The following is a 25,201-nucleotide window of genomic DNA, read 5'->3' on the forward strand; positions in this document are numbered from 1 at the left end:
AACTTAACAATTAATTGTATTAGTCTAGACCTGTTTTAGGTCTTCTACGCATTATTTTTGTCTGTTTTACAGCATATTTAGTGGTCATAGTCTAGATTCTACAAATGAAAACTTCATTTCAGACAGGTCACTGAATTGCTAAACATGCATTTTCACCCCTGTTAATTCCTGTTAACATTAAGATGGGTTATTGAATCAAGACCATTATGTGTGCTTTCACTATCAATTTACTGGGAGGAAGCAATGGCATGAAACGTTGACAAAGAAGAAATAACTGGTGCTCAAATCCAAACCTTGAAATGCATAAACTTTTCAATAAACCTAAGGCTTTTTTTAATATACATTGGCCAAAGTATATAAGCTTACCTGCCATTTTCAGGGTGTTCCATGATGTCTGGGTTATAAGTTAAATACATTAATACTACACTAAGACGAAATGGTTGGGGTTCCAAACCAAGTATCTGTGGTAAGATAAGGAGTTGACTTTTTAAGACTCATTTATTCAATCCTTAGAAGAGAGCATAAATTAAGAGTGGAAGGGACTTCTCTTCTTCTATCTAAGTATGCTTGTTTTTTTAAAAGAACAAAACATTTTGTTAGTTTTGAGAGGTTGACGGCTTCTAGGCTTACACAGTTAAAAACAGGTAACCTTATGTGCTTTGGCCAAAATATACTATTGAAGCCTTGTGTTTATCGAAGATATGTTTATAACTAACTGGAAACAGTAGATGGAAAGCATCCAATCTCCATATAGCTTTTAAACCATTGGGTTTTGTTTTATTTGCCAGAAGGAAACATCATGTTCATAAGTCTGAAATTGTGAGGCTTTTGGGCTATTGCAGATAGTTGTCATGTATATAATAATTAATAAATGATGTGAATATGCAATCATCTTATCCCTGCCAAATCATCTTCTTCTGTATTTCCTTCCCTGGACCCTACCATTCTGTCAAACTACTGCCCCATCTGTCTTTCCCTTCAAGCTCTTAGAACAGATTTTATATACCCAGCTACCTAACTTCACTTTACTTCATCTTTACACTTGCTCTTGATGCTCTTTTGAGATCACCCAGACTAAAGTGGCTGGTTTACTCACTGCTAAGTTCAAGGGTTGCAATTCTTTCTGCCTCTTCTGACACTACTGATCACCCTCTTCTTCAAACCTTTCTCAATCTTGGTCTCCATGACAGTGTTCTTTTTTTCCATCCTACCACTCTTATGGCTCTTTCAGTGCATCCTTTTCTAAGAAACTCATGCCCTCTACCTCCTCTATAGCTGTACTCCAAAGCTCAGTTTTAGGATTCCTTCTTTTATCACTTTACACTGCCTTCCATGACAAACTAATTACTTCCTCTGGCTTACATTCCCACCTGTATGGTGGTGACCCTCAGATCTGCCCTTTTCCCCTGGCCTCTTCCCTTCCCTCTCTGGTTGTTTTACTAATTGTCTTACCTCTCACCTGAACGTCTCTACAATTCCAACAACTCAATATCTTTAAAAATGAAATTCTTATCTCCCCTTCCTCCAATGCTATGATATTGACAGTTTTAACTTTGACAGTCACCCTCTGTGTCTATGGTGCAACCATCACCCTACTCTATACGCTCGCTGCCCTGGTGTCACTATTGACTCTGGCCTCTCATTCTATTTCCCAAAACTACCACCTACACAAATGTATGTATTTGTTATCTCCCATCTAGTTTTAACTAGTCTCTCTTATACCAGTCTTACCACTTTCCAGTCCATCCTGAACGCTGCTGCCAGGCTTATCTTTCATTATTTTAATTCACTCAGTTGATACATATGTGTGGTAATATTATTTTCCACCTCAAACATTTGCATGTTCACCTTTTGTGTAATATACCCCCACCTCATACTAGATTGTAAGCTCATTTGAGCAGGGCCCTCTTAACCATGTGTTTCTGTAAATCCCAATTACACCACCTATTATGTTCTGTACACTTATTATGTCCTGTATAGCCACTGTGAAATACTGCAGAATATGATGGCACTATGTAACTCAATTAACAATAATCACCACATTTGTAGTTTATCAACAAATAGGTGGTGATGTCCACTGTCATTTTAGTTCACCAACATCCGTTGACTTATAATTAGCAGCTGCAGCTAAAGGGACACTATTAAAATCTGTCTAATTTATAAATTTGACTAAATTATAAAATTTCAAGTTTATGATCTGTCAAGGTTATGTGACACTAAGTTTTTCTTGCTCATTAGAACACTTCCTAAGGTCTGAATGAGGTTACTAAAAGATGGCAGGTATTTTGGGAGCTAAGTCAATTTTCTCCCCATTCTGAGCAAGAGAAATTGAATTTAAAATATCTAAACATCCTCTATGCCTGCACTTTGATCTCACAGCCAAGTGTTCCTTTTATAAAATGTTTGCACTTGTCTGCCTTTAATAAATATGGGTGACCTTTAAGTGCAAAGCACAGAGCAATTTAGCCATGTTTTCTTAGAGAGGTATGGTTGTTGCTATAGTGTGTAGATTTACATGACCTTTAATTTAAAATTGATTATAATGAGTATTTCTGTGGACTATATTTTCCTATCAAATTTCAAGTATGCTACACCAGCCGGTTTCATTATATTCTATCCACGCCAAAGAGTATATTTTCTTCCATGCCTCTCTATAAGTTCATTTCTCATTAAACTGTGTTACATGGTGTAATTTATTCTTTTCATGCTCAAGTGTTCAGGAAAGCTTATTGACTTTCATCCTTTGAGGCTGGCTAGTCTCCATATTAAATGTGCTTGTTCAACGTTTTGATTGTTTCCAGTTCAGTTTTCTTGCTTGTTTTTCCATCACGTGAAAATATTGTCCACTACAGTGGCAAACACTATCTGTTAAAAACAAACGATGAGCCTTAAAATGTGTATGTGTGTGTGTGTGTGTGTGTATATATATATATATATATATATATATACACATTTTATAGCTGCGAAGGGGGGACCAACCACATATTAATGTCTATGTACAATAAGGAATTTTATGTGGTTGGTCCCCCCTTTGCAGCTATAACAGCTTTCACTCTTCTGGAAAGGCTTTCCACAAGATTTTGGAGTGTTTCTGTGGGAATGTTTGCCCATTCATTCAGTGGAGCATTTGTGAGGTCAGGCACTGACGTTGGACCAGAAGGCCTGGGTCACAATCTCCATTCCAGTTCATCCCAAAGGTGTTCAATGGGATTAAGGTCAAGGTTCTGTGAGGCCAGTCAAGTTCTTCCACACCAAATTCATCCAACCATGACTTTATGGACTTTGCTTTGTGCCCTGGGGCACAGTCATGCTGGAATAGAAAAGGATTTTCCCCAACCCACAAAGTTGAAAGCATAGCGTTGTCCAAAATGCTTGGTATGTCCCCTTCAGCTTTGCTTTGCTTAGCCCTCAACTGCTGTCTCTGATAATTTTGCATGTGTATAATGGCAATAACCCTGAATTTAACCGGCTGACTGATCTTTTTCATTTCTTACACTGTATTCCATCCCTTCTGTATTGTTTATACAATAGATCCACATTCATATTGGTGCGGTTTGATTTGCTTGATCAATACTAAGTCACAAGTTTTGTTTATTATTATTTAGGGTCTTCTGATTGCTGAACGTAATTTCCTATTATCCATGAAGGTAATGGGTAGAGATGTCCTAACCCTACCTTAAAGTGTAATAAAAAAATATCATTGCTTAAAATGCCTTTTAGCGCTGCACATCAGTTGTGGATTTTACTCCTTTTGCATGTGATATACTGCCAAGCTTAGCAGTAACGATTCCGAATGCATTGCAAATGAGCAGTGGTTAAGAAGCGTATCAGAAGAGGAGCAATTAAGACAAGAAATGTGAATAGACCATCTAGCTCTGAAACCGTTTTGGATAAAAATTTGACTTTTAGGGCTTTTATACCTTTTTTTTTACGCAGCCAACCATAAAAATCATTATAAAAGAGGATTATATGTGAGCATTTTAAATTTTAAAATGTGTAAAACAGTAATACTATATCCATCTCCTGTCTTATTACAACAAGCTGAATGAGGAGACTAGCTCAGCATCTCAGAAACCTTTTTAGATCTGTTAATATTGCATGACGCTTTTCCACTTAAAGAAATGACAATAAATTATACTTTGTGTTAGGGATGTCTAAGTAAACAATTGTTAACAATCACCAGTACATTTAAGGAGTTCAAAACCAAAATGTGCATATTAATTCATTAGTTATCTGTGTTTTGTATGTTATCTATGTTGCTATAAATCAGGGTTTCTGAGATTGGTTTTGGCTTCTTTGGTACACTCACAGGAAGATAAATTAACATTGTCACATATCTGTATACCTATGCAATGCAGATAACATGTAAAAATAACTTAAAATGAATAGGTTACAGTGCTATGAAATCTGCTGGCGCTATATTATGTAGGTTAATACTTAAGTGGAATTAGAGTTGACAAGTATTTGGAGAATTCATAAAGAGACAGGCACTGAAAACGTCTTTGTTTACAGATCCAGAGATATTTCTTGAAATAATATGCAATAGTATGGGATTGCAAATTAAACATGTAAAATAATGAGTAATTATCAGTGTTTATTAAACTTAGAGATTATCATTTTGTGTGTCTGAGGACTGAACTTTGGAATGTGTGGAGCAAAATTCTGGTATGGAGGTGAATGGATGTACCATACAGTACTCATTTTGCTTTATTACACATTAATAATGCTACACTATAAATGCACTTCAGGTGGCAGTATTGGGTGATTTATTCAGCTTCCTACAGAATACAAAATAAATAAGTTGATTCATACAATTCTTTTTCCAAGGGTTATTTTATGCATAAGATTGCCATACATTTTAATGCAGAGGGGAATTATACATTTATACACAGTACAGTTTAATACTGGATCATCATTGTATCTTAATTGAAATTGTTTAAACACATTGAACAAAGTGTTTTCAACAAGCAGAGTAGATGAAAATGTTTTTTTCAGTATGTGTGCTTTCAAGTTTGGTAATCAGTTTTGCAGTGTCAATGTGAATACACTCTGTGCTTTGGAAACTTCCATTTATTAGGATCTACATACTTAAAATGGAGTTGTTGTGTAATGTACGTGTTCAATAATAGATGCAGCAAAAAAGAGAAAACACCAAAAAAATTTAAGACCATAGGGTTTTTCATTAATAATATGGCTTCGGCTTCTTAAAATGCACAGCAGATATTTGTCATCTTATTCATACAGAGCAGTATTTCCTTTAACATATCTAAGAGGAGGTCTTGCAGCTTCTGGCCTGGGGGCAGGTAAAGCCTAGTGTTCCCTTTGCTCTTTAGCCCCCACAATACTGCACACTTACACATACACATGTGTTTTCTCTTTATTGCTGCATCTATTATTGAACACGTACATTACGCAACAACTCAATTTTAAGAGTATAGATCCTTAATACACATTTATGGTCACACATTATTTCAAATAGACATTCATGCTCACACACACATTCATGCTTACTTACATTCATTCATGCATACATATTCTGTCCCTTACCCTCTCACTAACTCACCACTAACTGTTACAGAAAGACTTATTGGTTTTAAATGCCTCGGTGACTATATGTAGAATTTCAAGGAAACCGCTCTAAAAAGCTTTAGACGGTTGTCAAAAATATGTAAATCAAAGCAGCCCAGGGCATGATCCCCTCCCTGCTGCCCTTCCCAGCTTTCCACTGCTAGACTACTTAACTAAATTTGTATTAGCTGCCAATTGGTTAAAAACTCCTTAAATGAACAGTGTAGCATTTGTGGGGAAATGGAAATTTTTTTTTACATATAAGTGTCATACAGGGTTTAGGACTTTGACCTCATTAAGAGATAATTATAGCAGTGGTTTGCCAAATGACAAACCATTATTATTACATGTTACAAGATATTTTGCACAAAATGCACTGCACACTTTTTATCGTAGATTCAGTCAAAAGAAAAAAGTTTCATGTTTAAAGATAGTTTTAATCGTAGCTAGCATAAGGATCTGGTATTTATAGATTCCCATGAGCAGATTTCTAACAGTGTTGATCTGATGTCCGAAATAATATGACATAAACACAGTGGTAGATAGCCTCTAGCATTCCAGCTGCTGTGGAACATGGGAGCATGAGGATGATGCAGGCCATATCCTCCATAACAGCTGGAACACCAGAAGTTGCGTATTCTTGAATAGGAACAGACCTAGACAATTTAATCAGAATCAAACATAGCTACAGATTTTGAAGATGGTATTTTTTGTGGAAGTCTATTTCCTTTCATGAAGCTGCATTATGATGTGATATATACCTGCATTGATATTGTATCTAGAATTTGGTGGCTGGTAAAAGACATTTGGCCCTTCTAGTCCGCTCATGTTCCTACCTGCTGTAAGCAGTGACATAGTTAGACATAGGTCAACTAAGCCCATGCCTAGAGCGGTAGGCCCAGGAGGGCAGTAGTCCCTCCACCAAAAACCGTGGTACAGATGCTGAATGGGCTGGTTACAGGGGAGATCTCCCCAACCAGCCCATTTATGCCAAGCTTGCACTGCCTTCATAGATTGCTTTACAAGGTGTTTTGCTTTTTTGCATTATTCTGGCCTTTTCTGAGTACTTCCACAACAAGGTTGGCTCAGTGCACACCATGGGAACAACCTTTCCCTTTCTTGCAACTAAAAGTTTTTATTTTTTAAATACTTTTTATTTTCATATACAAAAACAGAAAAAACAACATCAATAAGTATACCAGAAATCTCTCTCTCTCTCTCTGGAATGTGTCAATTGGGCCTGTCAAAGTGCTTGTAATTATGCAAAATAAATAATTTTTCATCACATTTATATAACTTAAATGACTTTAATCTCCATTATTATGTATTGCTAGGGCATTTGAGTTGTGAGCCACAAATGCTAAAGTGAAATAATGGACTTGATGAAAAGCTGTAAATCCAGCAATCTTTGTTAAGTAAGCTAATCGCGGAACTTTTTTCTGCAAATCTTTTTCTTGTTCCCAAGAGTGTAGACTTTACAAAGTAAGACTTTCAAAACAGAACGCAATGATTCTCAAAGCCCAAAGTGCTAAACACAGTAATATCCTAAATAGTTATATATTACCCCTCATCAATGCATCCCACATGTACACTGACTGTGAATGCTATGGAGAAACTGTACAGTATCCTGAAACTTGTTGACATCTTAGAATAACAATTTAGGTCACGTCTTGACAATTGCAGACGAATAATAACAGAATTTTGGCCAGAGAACATTTTGTCTATAAATACATATATTTGTTCACTCTAAATAACTGTTTTTAAGTTTCTTTAATATTCATGTCTGACTTGAGCTTCCTTTTCAGCAACCATACAGTTTCTGCTTTAGGAAATGTCAATATAATATTGATAATTATGCCTTATGTCTACAGTAAGGTTTTATAAATCAGCTTCGATCTGAACGGACATGTACAGACATTCCATTAATTAACAATATTATGTGCTTCTGCCTTCAGTCACAACTACAATCAAACCTCTGCCATAGCTGATTAACTGACAGCAGGTAGAGCATTACTAATGAATCATCTTTATAATTCTACAGTCACACAATTGAAATTACACATTAGGAAATATTAAAAGCTGTTGAGAAATAATAGGTACTTTTGCAGGTTAGATTAAACTAGAACGTTTCTTTCTTGATCTGCTTTGGGCTGAAGATAAAAAATGAAAATGTTTTACTGTAAAACAAGCGTATAAATACACATTTTGGGGTGCTGCTTAAATGACCAGTATATCCATATACAACAAAACACGGAATCAGAGCACACCCAGTAGACATATACTGCAAATACTATAAATGGCATTTAAAAAACCTTTTATTAGATGTAAATATTGGGGATTCAGTCAGGCGATATGGATGTATGTTGCTTAGTCTGCCAGTACCCTATCAAATTCTAACATGACTGTATTGCTTGCCATAGGGATGTTCCTGCAATTTGTAGACCTTTGGACACCATTGATAAAGTACCCCTGTGGTGATAGGGGTGCTTACCCAGAAGTATATATATAATATATATATATATATATATATATATATATATATATATATATATATATATATATATCTAGTAGTGGGTGGGCTAAAAAATGAATAGCTGGAAGAATAAGTGGAACAGTTTAGAATAGCCTCTCCTGCCCTTGTGTGTCCCACAGAAGTATAGATTAAAATGATCAGCAGGGCTGTCTTAATGAGAGGCAAATGGGGCTACTGCCCTGGGCCCAGGCTTACCTCAGTGGCCCTTGGAAGCTGTCTCTTGGGCTCTCAACAGCCACCATAGTCTGGAAGTGGAGGTCTGGGCAACTGTGGGTAATTGCCACTCTGGTAACACTTTCCCGTGGCCTGCACATTAGCTGGTAGTGCAGTGCATTCCTCTCACATCATCAGAATATGAGTCTGCCTCTCATATCTGATACTCACTACTCCTGTTTCCCTTATGTCATGCTGCCTTCCTCCATTTGCAACCGCCCTTTCACTTTAAGATATGGTTCTAGGTAGCATGTACAATGATTTTAACAGAGTGGTCAATTGCATGGGGCAGAAAAGCCATATCGTCCTACACAGACTTGCTTTTGGTGTCATAAGTAAGTTCACTGTGGAGTCTATGTGGGTAGGTTACAAGGTAGATCTTTGATCTCTCTAACTGGCCCATGTAGCATTGGCATAACAGGAAGCCTGATCTCCCAATGGGGAAATCTGGAACCAGAGTTTTTACAGGGGGGCTGCTGGACCCTGGAATTGCCGCCCTAGGCCTTGTTGGCCTACTTCAGAATACACCACTGGCTTTAGGTTGTCCCAGGAAGTGGATCACCACAAAGTTAAGGACATTGGTAAAACGCAGCACATACGCCATGTCACCAAGCCTCAGTGCAGTGATGATGCTAGAGCTGTTATCTGCATAGATTAAGACTGCTTCCAGGGGCTACAAAACAAGGCAACTACCACCAAAAGACATAAGGGTGTTCTCACAGAAACTTGATTTCCGACATCCAAGGCACCACCTTCTTTTCAAACCATGTTCCACCATTTAGTCTTGATTGTCATAGCAGATCAGAAAATATCATTAGCCTGTGTATCAGCAGTAAAATACTTAAATATTGTTGCTTTCTTCCCTATTTATTTTGCTGTCCTACTCATGGGTCTGGAGGACATGTACTAGCAGACACACTTACACATACTTACACATACACACTCAGTCCACAATAACATACACACTCACATTAACACACATGCACTCTAATGCATAATAACACCAAAACATACTACCTATGTAACGTAACACCTTATTATTCTAGTTTACCACACACCATTACCTTATCTGGAACCTTTCTTTAATATATCTGGTCACACACTCTGCGAGCAGCCAAGCTATTTCTGCAGGGTCACATAACATTGCGTTACTGTTTGAAGAATTTAGACTGGGCCAGCGGGCAATTGCCTTCAGTCTAGCCTGCCACTGCTAATAATTTTTTTCCATTTTGACACACATTTTCACCTAGCTTTACTTAAAAGAAATTGACACTTAAAAGCTGTCTATGAGCTGAGATAGAAAGCTTATACTATTACAATTATTAGTTTGGCATTATTAATAAACCCATTAAATTGTCTAGAACAACATGATCTCCAGAAACAGAAATCAAACTGATTTACTAATGTACCTGTGCATATTAGCTTTTCTACTGTAAACACTGCTTACATTCATCCAGAACTTACTAACCTAGTATGGTCCCATTTCTTATTTTCATTTTTATAAACATCTGTGAATTTAAAATGGTACATTAGTAAAGCTTCAATGAATAAGAATGAGTATATTTTGATTTAGGTTTAGCTAACCTGATGGTTAAGTCAACAGCTTCTAGTTTCAATATTTCATATTTCACGTGTAATGGGAATTTCAGCTTAGTAAATCTAAAAATTTGGGTTGTCTGTAAAAGCCACTCAAAATTCACAACCTACTATTTTAGCTTTTAGCTGGAACTGCAGTGATAAAAAGTTATATGGACTTAAAATAGAAGTTCTACCACTTTGTGATGTGAAATATTTAATTACAATGAATCTTTTTTTATTTTATAGTGCTACTTCTTCACAATAGAATTTGGTCTTTGCAAGCAAGATGGACAGCTGCGAGCCTATGGAGCAGGACTACTGTCTTCTATTGGAGAGCTGAAGGTAAGCTTGGAGTCATGATGCTATTTTAAACTAAATTACAGAATTTATCAAATATCCTGTCAGGTACCAAGAAGAGTGGAAATGTATGGCATCTGATATACATTTGATTCCCATGTAGATTTGTTGAAACATTTTAGTATGGAGATGACACAACATGACATCAGTGATTATTACTCTGTTTAGAATGTAAGTAAATTTGATGAAAACATGAGTTGTATGAGCACAAAGACAAATATATGTAGTAGTGATGAATGCTCAGAACTAGTCAGAATGACTAATGACCCTTCCAGCCATAAAGTATAAATAGTGATAAAAAAAAATGTATTATGGATATAGAGGTCACAAAATACTATCAAGCACACAATATCAGCAAATAGTACCAGCTAAAACCATCCATGAAGTGAAATGCACCATGTGGGTTAGAAGATCCCCAATATTTTGTCACTTGTTTGCCATTTCCTCATGTACAGTACACAATACACATTGTATTATACATTGTATGGTGCTTCATAATATATTCCATGCCAATCACCATGCAACAAACATTAGTGTGAAGGCAGTGCTTATATATTGCAATATAAAGGGACTGGTAAAGCACTGATAACAAAGATGTCCAGACATTGGATGTAAAGCTTCAGATGTCAGCAGGCTGAAGATAAAGATGAGGATTTAAGCGCAATTAGTTAATAACCCTAGACGTTCCTCATATGGTCAATTATTTTTACAGTCTGTATCCTTTAGTTACCAAGGGTGTGGACAATACAATTGTCATCACTTGCTGTATCTCACCTCCTATTCCACTGGGCTGCCTGGATGATTTATTTTTTTGTTCATCTTTTATTTAATTAATGAAGTTTAAGGTGGTATCTTGGGCTTTGAATAAAACCTCCAGGTGTTTAAGTTACCATGAACTCTTTAGCCCAATTAAGTTACAGAGGGGCATCCCTGGTTAGATACACTTTATTTAACCCATCCCAGAACATGGAGTGCATGAAAGGGGTAAAGGGCAGCCCTCTGCCCAGATTGTCATAGACCCAAGAGGGTCGGTTAAATCTCCTTTCCAACTGTGATCACATTCCCTCCGGCCTTTAGAGTACTGGATTTTCCATTAGCATTTATTTTTAGAACTTACAAACATATGAAGTGTGTCGGCAAAAATAATTCCTATAGATAACTTTATAAAACCTGTATGAAAAATCCCCAGGGTTCTGCCTCATGTTCCTCACTACTAAAACATTAAGTTAATGAGTGAGACTGGTGTCAAATGCTTTCAGCGTTAAATTACCTTTAGGAAAAGTTTGAATATATATTAGATGAAGACACTTTTTAGCCTTGTGAAGCTTCGCAGCCTCAATACAAAATGTGTAACTTACACGTTAAATAACTTCTGATGGAAACAACAGACGTTGTCTTAATTAAAATGCGTATAACTTAACCGAATGTGCAGTTTTGTTACCAAATACATAACACCCGCAATAACGGGTCTTTAAATAATAAATAACTTGCCCTTAATCAACAGTTAGATCGTTTACTGCTGGAAATATCATTAAATTATCATAACTATACAGCTGTACATCTTATTACAGTTTAGTTCAGAGCATTTAAAACATTTAGTAGGCATTCTATTAGAGCCTCCATAATGCAATATAAGAGAATCTGATTTTCCCCCTAAATGCTGCATGCCATCAATCCACATTAAATTAATTTTAATATGTGTTCTTAATAAACCATTATGTAATATGTATCCTAATAAACCATTGTATGTTTGCTAAGGTGAATACACCGAATTATGGGGAGACGATCCATATGACAAAGTGATATAAAGAACCATTTTTAATACAACAAGGAGAAATCGCAGGGCAACAGTGTGAGCAGAAGGAGCACAAATATAAATTTCATTTCCTAGGAATTTATCATCACAAAGTAGACAGTATCTTCCAAGTGCCCAGTAATTTTAAAGATCTATAGTTCATAAAGAATAATCACCGTTTTACAAGGCAACATCACCCATTATCCAGGGAACACTAAAGCACATATCACTTTTTAGTGACAAAAATTTTGTTGCAGGTGCTTTGTAAGATTTTAATGTCTACAAAATATATACCACACTTCAGCTTGCCCTATATATATATATATATATATATATATATATATATAACAGTAGTGTGCTAATACTCATAACAAATATGAAATTTTTGTGATGAACTATGACCCAATTAGTGTTCATTCCCTAATTAAAGACATACCCCACATTTTGTGTATTTAAGTATACACAAAATATGTATTTTTTTAAGAACAAATAGGGCTGTACATCTTAATATTTTTTTACACTAAAAAGTAAAAACTGCTCAAACCTCTTTTGCAATTTTTCTTCTGCAGGTAACTACAATATTAGTTAAGTACTAATGTTATAACAGACACATGGGTTTTTTCTTGAGAGGGCCAAAGTTCCCTGATACTATAACAGCAATCTAGGACACATACATCATATAGTCAAGTATTTGAATACATATGCATGCATGTATGTGCTATATGTATAGTGCATTCTTCATTGGAGGGGGTTTCACCAACAAAGATTTACAAGCTTTTGGCATGAAGCCCAGGCAAATGTATTTTTCATTGAAGATTGTTACAAAATATGCTGTGCAAAAAAGAGTGGTTTGTTAATTTAATGCTTGTTACTTTTCTTGCAAACCTCCTAGAAATATATTGAGACTATATTTTAAGGGGACAGTTAGTATCCCAAGAAGCCCTACCAACAAATAATAACCTAAAAATACATTTTGTGGATATTTTAATATGCATTTTCCATCTGTTAAAACATATTAATAAAGCCTTAAGGAGAAAATGCAGCTGCAGACCTGCGGCACAACACCTACCTCCATGGTCCTTTCCTCATGCCAGTCATTAACAGGAAATTGATACCATTGAAATCAGGGAGAGCTCTTTCTGTGCATCCACAATGGGGGGAGGGGGGTCTCATTATACATCTTTGGAACTCTCATAGGAATCTGCTCTAGAAGCTGTTGGCCAAACACATCTAATGGATTCTGAGGATTCTGGAGGGTTAAGAGAAAAATCCACATGAAGAGATTCAGAAGAATCCCTCTATGCATTTGCAAGGGGGGTACATTTATATTTAAAGTGGATATGATGACTGGAGATGACTGGAGTGACCCTTTCATAATTTTCATAGTGAAAAACAGATTTAAAATTCAATCTTAGCAACACTAGCACCTATTGAGTTTTTCACAGGCTAACCTAGAACTATATAAATTATTTAAAATAAGTGAAACCAAACTACTTCCAATCTCAGTTTCAGTGCTATAAACCACTACTTGCATTGTGGATTACAATAATAAAATAAGATATTTAATGTTCGTGCCTTAATAACCACCTTTTTTTACTTATTCTAAAATAATAGAAATTACAGTTTTATATACACAATAACTTAAATATGATAGTATGTAGTTATTTAAATATATATTCAAAGGTTGTCTTGTATAAGTTTCAATTTGTATCAAAGTTAGCTATACATATTTTTATGGCTAGTTTATATTAATTCATACTTATTGATATAAATTAGCTGCCTACAGGTTTGCGTTAATCAAGAGGTGATTTTACAAAACGCTGTTCACTAAAATTTTGATTTTCACTGTTCAACTCCTTCATTACTCTATGGCAGGGGTGTCCAAGTTTTTTTTTGCAGTGGGCCACTTCATCAGAAATGTATGAGTGCGTGGGCCGCACTCATTTTTCACTTAGAAAAAATATGGCCTTTTAGCTTTATAATGCATATTAATACAGGGTTAATTTGGCAATAAGAGAAATCAGTGGACAAAGTTTTTTTTTAATCAACCTTTATATGTCATTCTATCAGTACTAAATTACAGTAAAACAAAGTCAGTCCATTTAAAACAAGTTTAGCCAAAAAAAAACGCACAAGGCTGGAGAACACTGTGAGTACAGGCTGGATTCAGGCTGGCTGACGCACACTGTGGGTATTGACTTGGGCAGGACCGATTTTGGTGGCCTATTCATGGATATAAATAAAATAGACAGAATCGGCATTGATGTGTACTGGATAAAAATTACATCAGTGTGAGGCAGATAGTATAAGATAGAATCTTATGTGATGGAATTGGGAGTCCATCAATACACTAAAAAGTCATCATACAGACAACCACTCTGAGCAACTTGGCTTGGGAGGAACGGGGATTTGGTGCTTCTTCGTGTTGTGCTTCTTCGTCTTCGCATACGTTTACCCGCCACCATATTAGTTTTTTCAGTATTAGGTTTGAACAATAAAAAAGCAACATTCGCAACATAGATGTGGCCCTCTAGAAGATAAAAAATATCTATGTGAGATGTAATCAAGGGATGTTGCTGAATTTAAATTGGGTCATTGTTCATCAGTGACACCTACTGTGTAGATGAAATTCTAAGCAAAAGTGCAAAAGACATTTTTTTTATCTTAGTATAGGTTTTTTACTAGTACTCACAATTTATTTTTCATATTTCTATGGTTTCACCGTATTTTTTTCCCTGAAGAATAGGATGTGTACTCCATGTGTGAGTACATCAAACATGGAAAAGGTGAATCTTGATTAAACCAATATATGGTAAAAATGGCAAAAAATGTAGAGTTCTAAAAACCTTGGTAAGGAAAGGATTAAATGTGTACATAAATTTGGGAGATTGCACTTGGATATATGCTGGTTAATATGATCGTTTTTGTTTTTGAAATGTCTGATTTAAGATGGCTCATTAAATGAAGACCAATGTTTCTAACAATGTTAGAATGCAGAATGATATAGAAAGCTTAAATTGTTAGAACTGCTGGGAATACTGTGGAATAGAGTAAAGAAAAAATAAACTACAGATAATTTATATAGTGATCAAGCGCTAAAGTATACAAGAATATATAGCTCCAAAAAAATGTAAATACTACTCAAAAGAATAAGTGGATGCCGCGAGCACTAGAGGTATACCCCCTATACCCAAAAAATAAATAAATATATAAAGTGTTGCGCAAAAAGAAAAAAAAAAAAAAACAAACAAAAAAACCCCCACAATTTAAAGATATAAAATTCACCAAAGTTGTGACACACACAGTGTATAATCCACCAGAAATATAATTGAAAACAATACTTATATCCTCAATTAAGTGGAATTGGCATCCAACCGTTTTCAAATGGAGGCTTGTTGACATATGAAAATCAAAAACAAATAATAATCATAGTGCTTTCTATATTATATCAGTGAAAGACTTCCCCCCCCAGGATAATATTGCACTCACGTAAGGTTGAGCAAAACAGCTTGCTCAAACTAGACAAGCGTTGTGGGATTTCTCTCCCAAGTTGTATCTCCTCCGTTGTTTACGTTTGAACCGTTTTCTGATCCATACAAATAGCGAAATGCAGATGGGGAGACAGGATATGTATTGCAAAAAGATTTATTTGCAGCAATAAAGTGCAATGTGCTCTTGAATTAAAGTCTCAAAGTATCGGAGTCCTCTTTGTAGCTCCAACCGGCGAGAAACAGCTCCCGGGTATAACGTCAAACACCTAAACGCGTTTCGCCCTATCAGCAGGCTTCTTCAGTAGTGTGATGTTGCTCCAACTCCACCTCCCTTAAATAACTGATTCCATTTAAATTGTGTCCATTCCTGCAGCTCGTTAAGATGTATCACAGGTGTAGCCAAGTCCATATCACAGACTCTTAAGTGAAACAACAATTAGAAAGTAGTTTGTTCCAAAAAAGACACGGGAATCCGATATCAAGTACATCATATATAATATAAATATAAATATTAAAGACATAGTCATATTAATTCATATATAATGATTTTAGAAGACTGGTTTTAAAAGAGTTTAAATAAAATGTGTTCAAAGAGCATAGAGTTAAATCTAAAGTGCATATTAAATACTATCATACAGATAACAATTGTATAGCAGATAGAGTATTTCAGATTAATTTAGAGTATTATAAATATTTTAAATAATTTCAAATAATCTTAAAATGCACAAATAGATACCCATCATTGTTGCCACCAATAAAAATATATAGAAAAGTAGATAAAAACATTTTATTAACACTTTAAAAAAATATATAAAAGTATATTAAATTAAAAATAATTAGTTTTATTAAATATAATGCTAATATTAATATTTATGATGTTTAAAAATCCTAAATCAACTTAAAAAATTAAACAAATCAAAATCCTGATTCAAACCTTTTGGGGCTAGGGTTTTAAGGTTATAGACCCATTGCATTTCTATCCGGCCTATTTTCTTCTCATAATCACCCCCTCTCCAGTCCCTTCTAACTATATGAATCCCCATAAAGGTTAAGAATTTTGGATCACTACCATGGAACTCTCTAAAGTGTGACGGTACGGAGTGATTATCTTTTCCTGTTTTAATCGCCCTAACATGCTCGTCCAATCTCTTATGTAATGGACGAATAGTTCTTCCTATATATTGTAGATTGCAGGGGCACTGTAATAGATAGATGACTCCTTTTGTATGGCATGTTATCATGTGTTTAATATCATATTCTTTTCCAGTAATGTTAGATTTAAAACTACTGACTGCACCATTGCTTCTAGTACCGGTACTTTTGCAGGTTGTACAGTGGCCACATCTAAAAAAGCCTTTTTTATCATTTAAAAAATGTTGATTGTCTTTGTTGTTTTTATTCTCTGCCCGTGTGTAACTAGATGTTAATTCGCAACCTAGATTGGGTGCACCTCTAAAGGTTACTTTAGGTTTTTCTGGGAGTAGTTGTCGTAAATCCTCATCTTTTAATAAAAGGGGCCAATGTCGTCTAATTATTCTTTTAAGGTCCTGATGACATTTGGTAAAAGTAAAAAAGATACCGGAGACAACTTCGTTCCTTTTTTAGGAGTTGCACCAGAAAGAGGCCAATGGTGGAATACCACCCCGACACCACTCTCAAAAAGGGGGAGAACACCAGAGGACGAGGGTGCCGTGGGGGGAAGAAGTTATGGAGAAGGAAAAAGAGGACGCCTGTGGAACCAATAGGTTTATTTAACCTATCCACATATGTCCTCTCACAAGATGAGATCAGACTTTTGAACAGAGGTCTGAAGTTTGCCCCAAATAGGAGATTTAACCCCTTCAATGCTTATATAGACATACAGAAATTCTCAAGACGTTTAACCTTAAAAAAATACTTCTTGAACAATCCCATAGTACACCTGAATACACCAATTTATGAAGAAATTAAACATACAACATTAACTAAGAAATCTACTTTTTATCCAGTGTACTATAAATCATCAGCGATAGACATATTTGAAAAGTCGGTTATGGAGGAGATTGAGAATTTATCTAAAAAGAAATATCATTATTCCACTAACAATTTAACTCCAGGTGAAACCCTTGCGCTAAAAAATCTTAGACTAAATAGAGAATTAGTGATTAAACCGGCCGACAAAGGAGGGGGTTTGGTATTACTAGATAAAGAAAAATATGTTGCTGAATGTTACAAACAGCTAAATGACAACTCGGTTTATAAGAGACTTAATAAGAACCCCACTATCGAAATGAAAAAAAGCTTAACTCATATCTTGGACCAAGGAAAAATGCAAGGTATCTTAACGAATAAAGAATATCATTTTTTAAATGTAACATATCCTCGTATTCCAACTTTTTATGTATTACCCAAAATACATAAAGATTTAATAAATCCCCCTGGTCGACCAATAGTGTCTGGAATAGGCTCACTTTCTGCAAATTTATCCAAATATATAGACATATGCTTACAACCCACGGTGATAAAAACAAAGTCCTATTTGAAAGACACCATGAGTTTATTGAATTTATTAAGGGAGATAGAATGGAAAGACAATTATTTATTGGTCACTTGTGATGTATCTTCTCTATATACGAATATTGACCATAATAAAGGGTGTGAGGCAGTGGAATTTTTCTTGAATTTGGAAACATCTATTCCAAAAATTCAGGGAGAATTCATAATTTCAGCAATAAAATGGATACTTCATAACAATTATTTTATATTTGAAGAAGTTTTCTTTTTGCAACAACGTGGGACGGCGATGGGCACTCGCTTTGCCCCCAGTTATGCAAATTTATTTATGGCTTTTTGGGAAGAACATTTTGTTTTTTCACCACATAACTGGAAGACAAACCTGATTGCCTATCGCCGCTACATAGACGATATGTTTTTTATCTGGTCAGGGACAACTGAGGACCTAAATTTATTTTTGACTCACCTCAACAATAACGATTGGGGGATTAACCTTACTACCGAATATAGCTCCTCTGAAATCTCTTTTTTAGACCTTTCAATCTATATCCATAATCTACAACTCTACACTAAAACGCACTTTAAAAAAGTGGATGTAAATAGTTATGTGTTATACAACAGTGGACACTACAGTCCCTGGTTAACCGGTATCCCAAAAGGAGAATTTACCAGAGTTAGACGCAATTGTACAGATGAGGAAGTCTTTCAAGAGCAGGCCAATAAAATAAAAAGTGATTTTTTACAAAAAGGTTACCCAAACGATTTATTAGAAAAAACTCTGGAAGAGATATTCAAAATAGAACAAAAGGACCTATTGCAACCAAGAACAGGACAGGCGAACAATAGGGAGGATATACCTCTAGTCTTGAATTATGACAAATGTCATCAGGACCTTAAAAGAATAATTAGACGACATTGGCCCCTTTTATTAAAAGATGAGGATTTACGACAACTACTCCCAGAAAAACCTAAAGTAACCTTTAGAGGTGCACCCAATCTAGGTTGCGAATTAACATCTAGTTACACACGGGCAGAGAATAAAAACAACAAAGACAATCAACATTTTTTAAATGATAAAAAAGGCTTTTTTAGATGTGGCCACTGTTCAACCGGCAAAAGTACCGGTACTAGAAGCAATGGTGCAGTCAGTAGTTTTAAATCTAACATTACTGGAAAAGAATATGATATTAAACACATGATAACATGCCATACAAAAGGAGTCATCTATCTATTACAGTGCCCCTGCAATCTACAATATATAGGAAGAACTATTCGTCCATTACATAAGAGATTGGACGAGCATGTTAGGGCGATTAAAACAGGAAAAGATAATCACTCCGTACCGTCACACTTTAGAGAGTTCCATGGTAGTGATCCAAAATTCTTAACCTTTATGGGGATTCATATAGTTAGAAGGGACTGGAGAGGGGGTGATTATGAGAAGAAAATAGGCCGGATAGAAATGCAATGGGTCTATAACCTTAAAACCCTAGCCCCAAAAGGTTTGAATCAGGATTTTGATTTGTTTAATTTTTTAAGTTGATTTAGGATTTTTAAACATCATAAATATTAATATTAGCATTATATTTAATAAAACTAATTATTTTTAATTTAATATACTTTTATATATTTTTTTAAAGTGTTAATAAAATGTTTTTATCTACTTTTCTATATATTTTTATTGGTGGCAACAATGATGGGTATCTATTTGTGCATTTTAAGATTATTTGAAATTATTTAAAATATTTATAATACTCTAAATTAATCTGAAATACTCTATCTGCTATACAATTGTTATCTGTATGATAGTATTTAATATGCACTTTAGATTTAACTCTATGCTCTTTGAACACATTTTATTTAAACTCTTTTAAAACCAGTCTTCTAAAATCATTATATATGAATTAATATGACTATGTCTTTAATATTTATATTTATATTATATATGATGTACTTGATATCGGATTCCCGTGTCTTTTTTGGAACAAACTACTTTCTAATTGTTGTTTCACTTAAGAGTCTGTGATATGGACTTGGCTACACCTGTGATACATCTTAACGAGCTGCAGGAATGGACACAATTTAAATGGAATCAGTTATTTAAGGGAGGTGGAGTTGGAGCAACATCACACTACTGAAGAAGCCTGCTGATAGGGCGAAACGCGTTTAGGTGTTTGACGTTATACCCGGGAGCTGTTTCTCGCCGGTTGGAGCTACAAAGAGGACTCCGATACTTTGAGACTTTAATTCAAGAGCACATTGCACTTTATTGCTGCAAATAAATCTTTTTGCAATACATATCCTGTCTCCCCATCTGCATTTCGCTATTTGTATGGATCAGAAAACGGTTCAAACGTAAACAACGGAGGAGATACAACTTGGGAGAGAAATCCCACAACGCTTGTCTAGTTTGAGCAAGCTGTTTTGCTCAACCTTACGTGAGTGCAATATTATCCTGGGGGGGAAGTCTTTCACTGATATAATATAGAAAGCACTATGATTATTATTTGTTTTTGATTTTCATATGTCAACAAGCCTCCATTTGAAAACGGTTGGATGCCAATTCCACTTAATTGAGGATATAAGTATTGTTTTCAATTATATTTCTGGTGGATTATACACTGTGTGTGTCACAACTTTGGTGAATTTTATATCTTTAAATTGTGGTGTTTTTTTTTGTTTTTTTTTTCTTTTTGCGCGACACTTTATATATTTATAAAGAAAAAATAATAATACAAATATATATATATATATATATATATATATATATATATATATATGATAAAGACTAAGAAAAATCAATACTTTTTTTTGTTAAAAGTTAAATGTTTGAGATGACATATCTAAATATAATCTTACATCTTTTAAAACCTTATCAAACTTCCAAAACATCTAACTTCCAGATTTGTACTTCTTTTGAGCTCATTGTTAATACATGTATTTTCTATACAAGTGTATTTCCTTTTTTTCAGCACGCCTTGTCTGACAAAGCTACTGTGAAAACGTTTGATCCAAAGACAACTTGCATGCAAGAATGTCTTATCACTACCTTTCAGGATTCTTACTTTGTATCGGAAAGCTTTGATGAAGCCAAGGAAAAAATGAGGTACTTTTAGTTATTGTATAAACTATACAGAACACCTAATATACTGATCTGATTTTTTTTAATGGTATTCTGCCCCCCCCCCTTTATTTTTTTTCTAGGGAGTTTGCCAAATCAATCAACCGTCCATTCTCTGTACACTTCAACCCATACACAGAAAGCGTGGAAATACTTCAAAATACTAGGAGTATTGAAAATGTTGTACAAGACCTCCGGAGTGATTTAAACACAGTGTGTGATGCTTTAGCTAAAATGAATAAGTATTTGGGTATATGATTTTGGAAAGAAAATAACTGGTCTTCATGTGTTTGCAAAAATAACATCTTTTAACCTTATAATTTACACATTATTGATAACATTAACTGTTGTTATTCTGGCTGTTTGAATATAACATTTATGGGTTTTTTTCACACATGTGTGTTTTGCCACAAACTAAATAATATTAATTTAATACAACTGAACATATTTTATATATAGGGAGAGAGAGATTAGAGACTTCCCAGGCATGAACAATGACTTTTATACCCCCAACTTGAACACCTTGAAGCCAGACGTTATTCGGATATAAATAGTAAAGTGAACACCAGCAATCCCAATGAGTTAAAATTCAAACATAGAATGTGAATAAAAAATAACTTATTTGGGTCCCATAAAAGCAAAAAAGAATAAATCCAGCAAGTAAAATATAGAGATAGCCAGCCAGACAGGCTAACATAAAGAGACAGATGATGCTTAACATGTTTCGCACATATATGCTTTGTCAAGAGCTTACATAAATATGATATCTGTGTCACGGTAGATCTACTTATCCTTAATCATTAACTTTGCCATACTGAGATAGATAATCCATGCACTTCACGTGTAATTGGGAATACTATTACTTTTTGCACTCATATTTCTTTCTTTCTGACTTCTTTGGAAAGCTTTGCAAACTATGCTACTGGTATGTTGGCTTGCCAGTGTGGGTGCCACCTGACTTCATACAAGTGCAACATGTTAAACCTTTTTTAATTTTAAGTAGGCTCTTTTTCAGTGTTTTGTACAAGGTCATCTCAATTTGGAATGGCATTGTGTTTCTTGCCTGCTTAATTTTTAATTCAACAATGGGTTTTATTAAAAAAGTTTCAGTTAAATGTCATCTTAAACCATCAACTATCCACTGAAAAGGTTGACGTATGGGTTTCCTACAAAAAGGTATGTTTATTCTGTGAAATGATATTTTTGTCTTACTGCAACTAACCTACTTCTCATTGTTTAAAACTAATACAGCTTCTGTATGATGCCATGAGTACACTGAGTATGGTGAAGTTAAAGGGACACTGCAGTTCTCCATGCAGTCGCACTGATAATGAATGTATATTAAAGTACTTTGTAAGTACTTTAGCATGCATTATTTCCCTAAAAGAAAAGAAAAAAACACTTACCTGACTCCAGATTTGCACCCTTTTGGCTGATTGAAGCAAACAATAACTAACAGGAAAGCACTCCCATTGATATCAACATCATGTACACACAATTGGCTTCATTAGACCCACTAGCCTGTGTTGGGTATGGCTGAAGGTGAATATGGAGTGCATGCACAGTGGAAAGCAGTAGATGTTTTGACTAAATGCAACTCCTGCAAACCAAGTAGTTGGGGCTGGGAAAACAGGACAAATGCTGTGTTCTCTGTACATCGCATGTACATATCGGTGTTCATTTAAGAACTCTGTGTCCTTCAAGTGTTACATGTACAAACCTGTATCTGAAAAGAAGAAGGACACCACCATGATTTGAATGCGCATAGTAAATAAACTATAAACAGTCAAAAGAAACACAGAACATAAACCATAAATAGACCTTTAAAACTCATAAAAAACACATATACCATATAAGGATAAAATAACTGTTAGTTAATTGCCCAAATTTCTAAGTTGTGTGTTGTCTAAATGACATGGTCTACTATATCTGTTTTATTATATTTACATGTTTACCAATATTACTCTATTCAGTTTTATAGAAATCACATGTTCCAGTAATGTTTTACTGATTAGTATGCTTCCTGGCATTTTCTAGACTGTCAACAAACAGCTGTGTTTTTACCCTAGTCAAAACCTGATGGTATAACCATTTCTGAGATTACCTAAACTGCTTTACCATTGATAACAATAGAAACACAGCTCCGGTGCCAACATGATGGGGATATTTCCATGAGTTAACCAACTGAAGGAATATTACAATGTGCTGTAGAGTGTTCTTGTTAAGGTTTATGCTTTCGATTGACTTTTGTGAAATATGAACTACAGTTGTGTTGGCCCCAAATCTGACCTTGATAATTTCAGAGTTATGGAAAAACATTTCTCTGTACATTTACATAATCTGAGGTCACAAAATCTTATAAATTAAGTTATCATCTTTTTCTATGTGAGCCCAATAAAAAGTGTCAACTTAAGTAAAAACTATATTTTTCATTTTACTTAATAGTTTATTAAATGTAAAGAATAGCATAAATGTCCCTCAATCCATTACTGTTTGGCAATATCTATATTAGGTGTTTATAGTATTTATTATATGTATTTGCACACACAGTGTTCTGTCACAAAGCTGCTGTAAGAAGTCTTCTGGCGTTGCATTTATTTACTGCCTCCTGCTATCTCAATAACCAAATACGCTGCAGACAGTATAAAGTGAACCGGTGGGTGGTATGTTACGAAACATATGGGACATGCTTAGTATTATGTTATTGCAGTAAAGAGCCACTATGGTCGATCCTTAACAAACTGTGTAGGTCATATGTAATAACCACAGATACTGGACTCCATGCTATGTACGTACATCATTCCACATTGTGAGGCTTTGGCAATGCATGAAAATAAAATCTGCTATTAAATCCTCTCGTCCCTGATGTGATACTTTTAATACCATTCTAGTACATGCATTCCCATACCATTAAAATGTAAATGTAATCAGAATTGAAAAAATGATGTATGGAAATGAATGCAAGAATTAAAATTCTAGAATTTTGATGATTACATGTGAAAAATCACGAACAGACAAAATGTAATGTTTTCTTTTTTTCATTATGTCATCCAATGTTTATGTAAATATTGTATATTTAATTAGTATGTAGTTCTACAGTGGTAGAATCAATACATGGCATAAATTACTAAAATACTTTTCGTTTTGCTGGTACAGGAACAGACTGTCTTTCCAAGTCAACATGAGCTGTCGCCTGTCCTTGTCCCTCTTAGTTATTTATTTGTTCCCAATTTCTGTCCATTTTTTGAGTTTAAATGTTTTTTTACTGGCTTTTAAGCACTGTGGTTAAATGGATCCTAGAGCTATCCTTATTGCTTCTGAAATGTTCCAGTTGTTGCTTTATTGCAGGAATTATACTATCTGAACATTGAGTAATAAGAGATTTGGTTGACAAGTGCTTATACTTAGGAAAACTAGGCACTTTAACAAATCAGAAAAGCATAGACATGTAATCTGTTGGAGAAGAAAAAAAAAGAACCGAGAGAAAGAAACCCAACCATATTTAAAGATTTTATAGATTTTACTACTTTTGGATAACTAAACCAGTTTTGCTACCTCTGGCCTGGGCTGGTTTTCTGAAAACCAAACCATAATGGATTTTGGTTGGTTAGTCAAATTCTAGTGTTATGTCAGAAAAATAATATATAGTACATATAAACCATAATTGCTTTAAATGTGCTATTTTTGTTTTGCATATTGTATAAACAGGAGAGAATGTGTATATGTGTTATACAAAAATAATTGGAGACATTGGTTGGTATAACTTGGTTCTTGTCCCTGGTGCAAGAGTTGTTAATGTGATAGTCATGTTTAAATTTTTTGATAATAAAAACAAATTTCCGGAGCCGCCATGTGCTTGCGGAGTACTTCTGTGAGAAAGACCCAAAGCTGCTGAGCATGCTTCCTGGATGCTAGCCCTTTAATCCCATTGACATTGACAGGGTCATGGTGGGTTCTCCTTGAACTGAGTAATGCACTGGAAACACCAAGTAAGTATCCAGGCATTCTCGGTAGGGTTTTTTCATATACTTTTCTCATTCCGCCATGCTCAT

At 34.9% G+C, this 25,201-nt stretch overlaps 1 protein-coding gene across 1 annotated transcript in view; it reads left to right on the plus strand.

Moving 5' to 3' along the window:
- The window catches only part of LOC149302724 (tryptophan 5-hydroxylase 2-like), a 69,817-nt gene extending 48,410 nt beyond the window's left edge, over positions 1-21,407 (plus strand). Inside the window, exons 9-11 of the mRNA XM_089482029.1 lie at positions 10,139-10,234; positions 21,001-21,134; positions 21,233-21,407. Coding sequence (XP_089338155.1) covers positions 10,139-10,234; positions 21,001-21,134; positions 21,233-21,407 — 405 coding nt within the window. The remainder of the gene's footprint in view (positions 1-10,138; positions 10,235-21,000; positions 21,135-21,232) is intronic.
- Positions 21,408-25,201: the final 3,794 nt, after the last annotated feature.

This window comes from Sceloporus occidentalis, unplaced genomic scaffold (assembly GCF_023333645.1).
Source record: "Sceloporus occidentalis isolate IW3139 unplaced genomic scaffold, rSceOcc1.0.p SCAF_17, whole genome shotgun sequence".
Taxonomy (NCBI): Eukaryota; Metazoa; Chordata; class Lepidosauria; order Squamata; family Phrynosomatidae; genus Sceloporus; species Sceloporus occidentalis.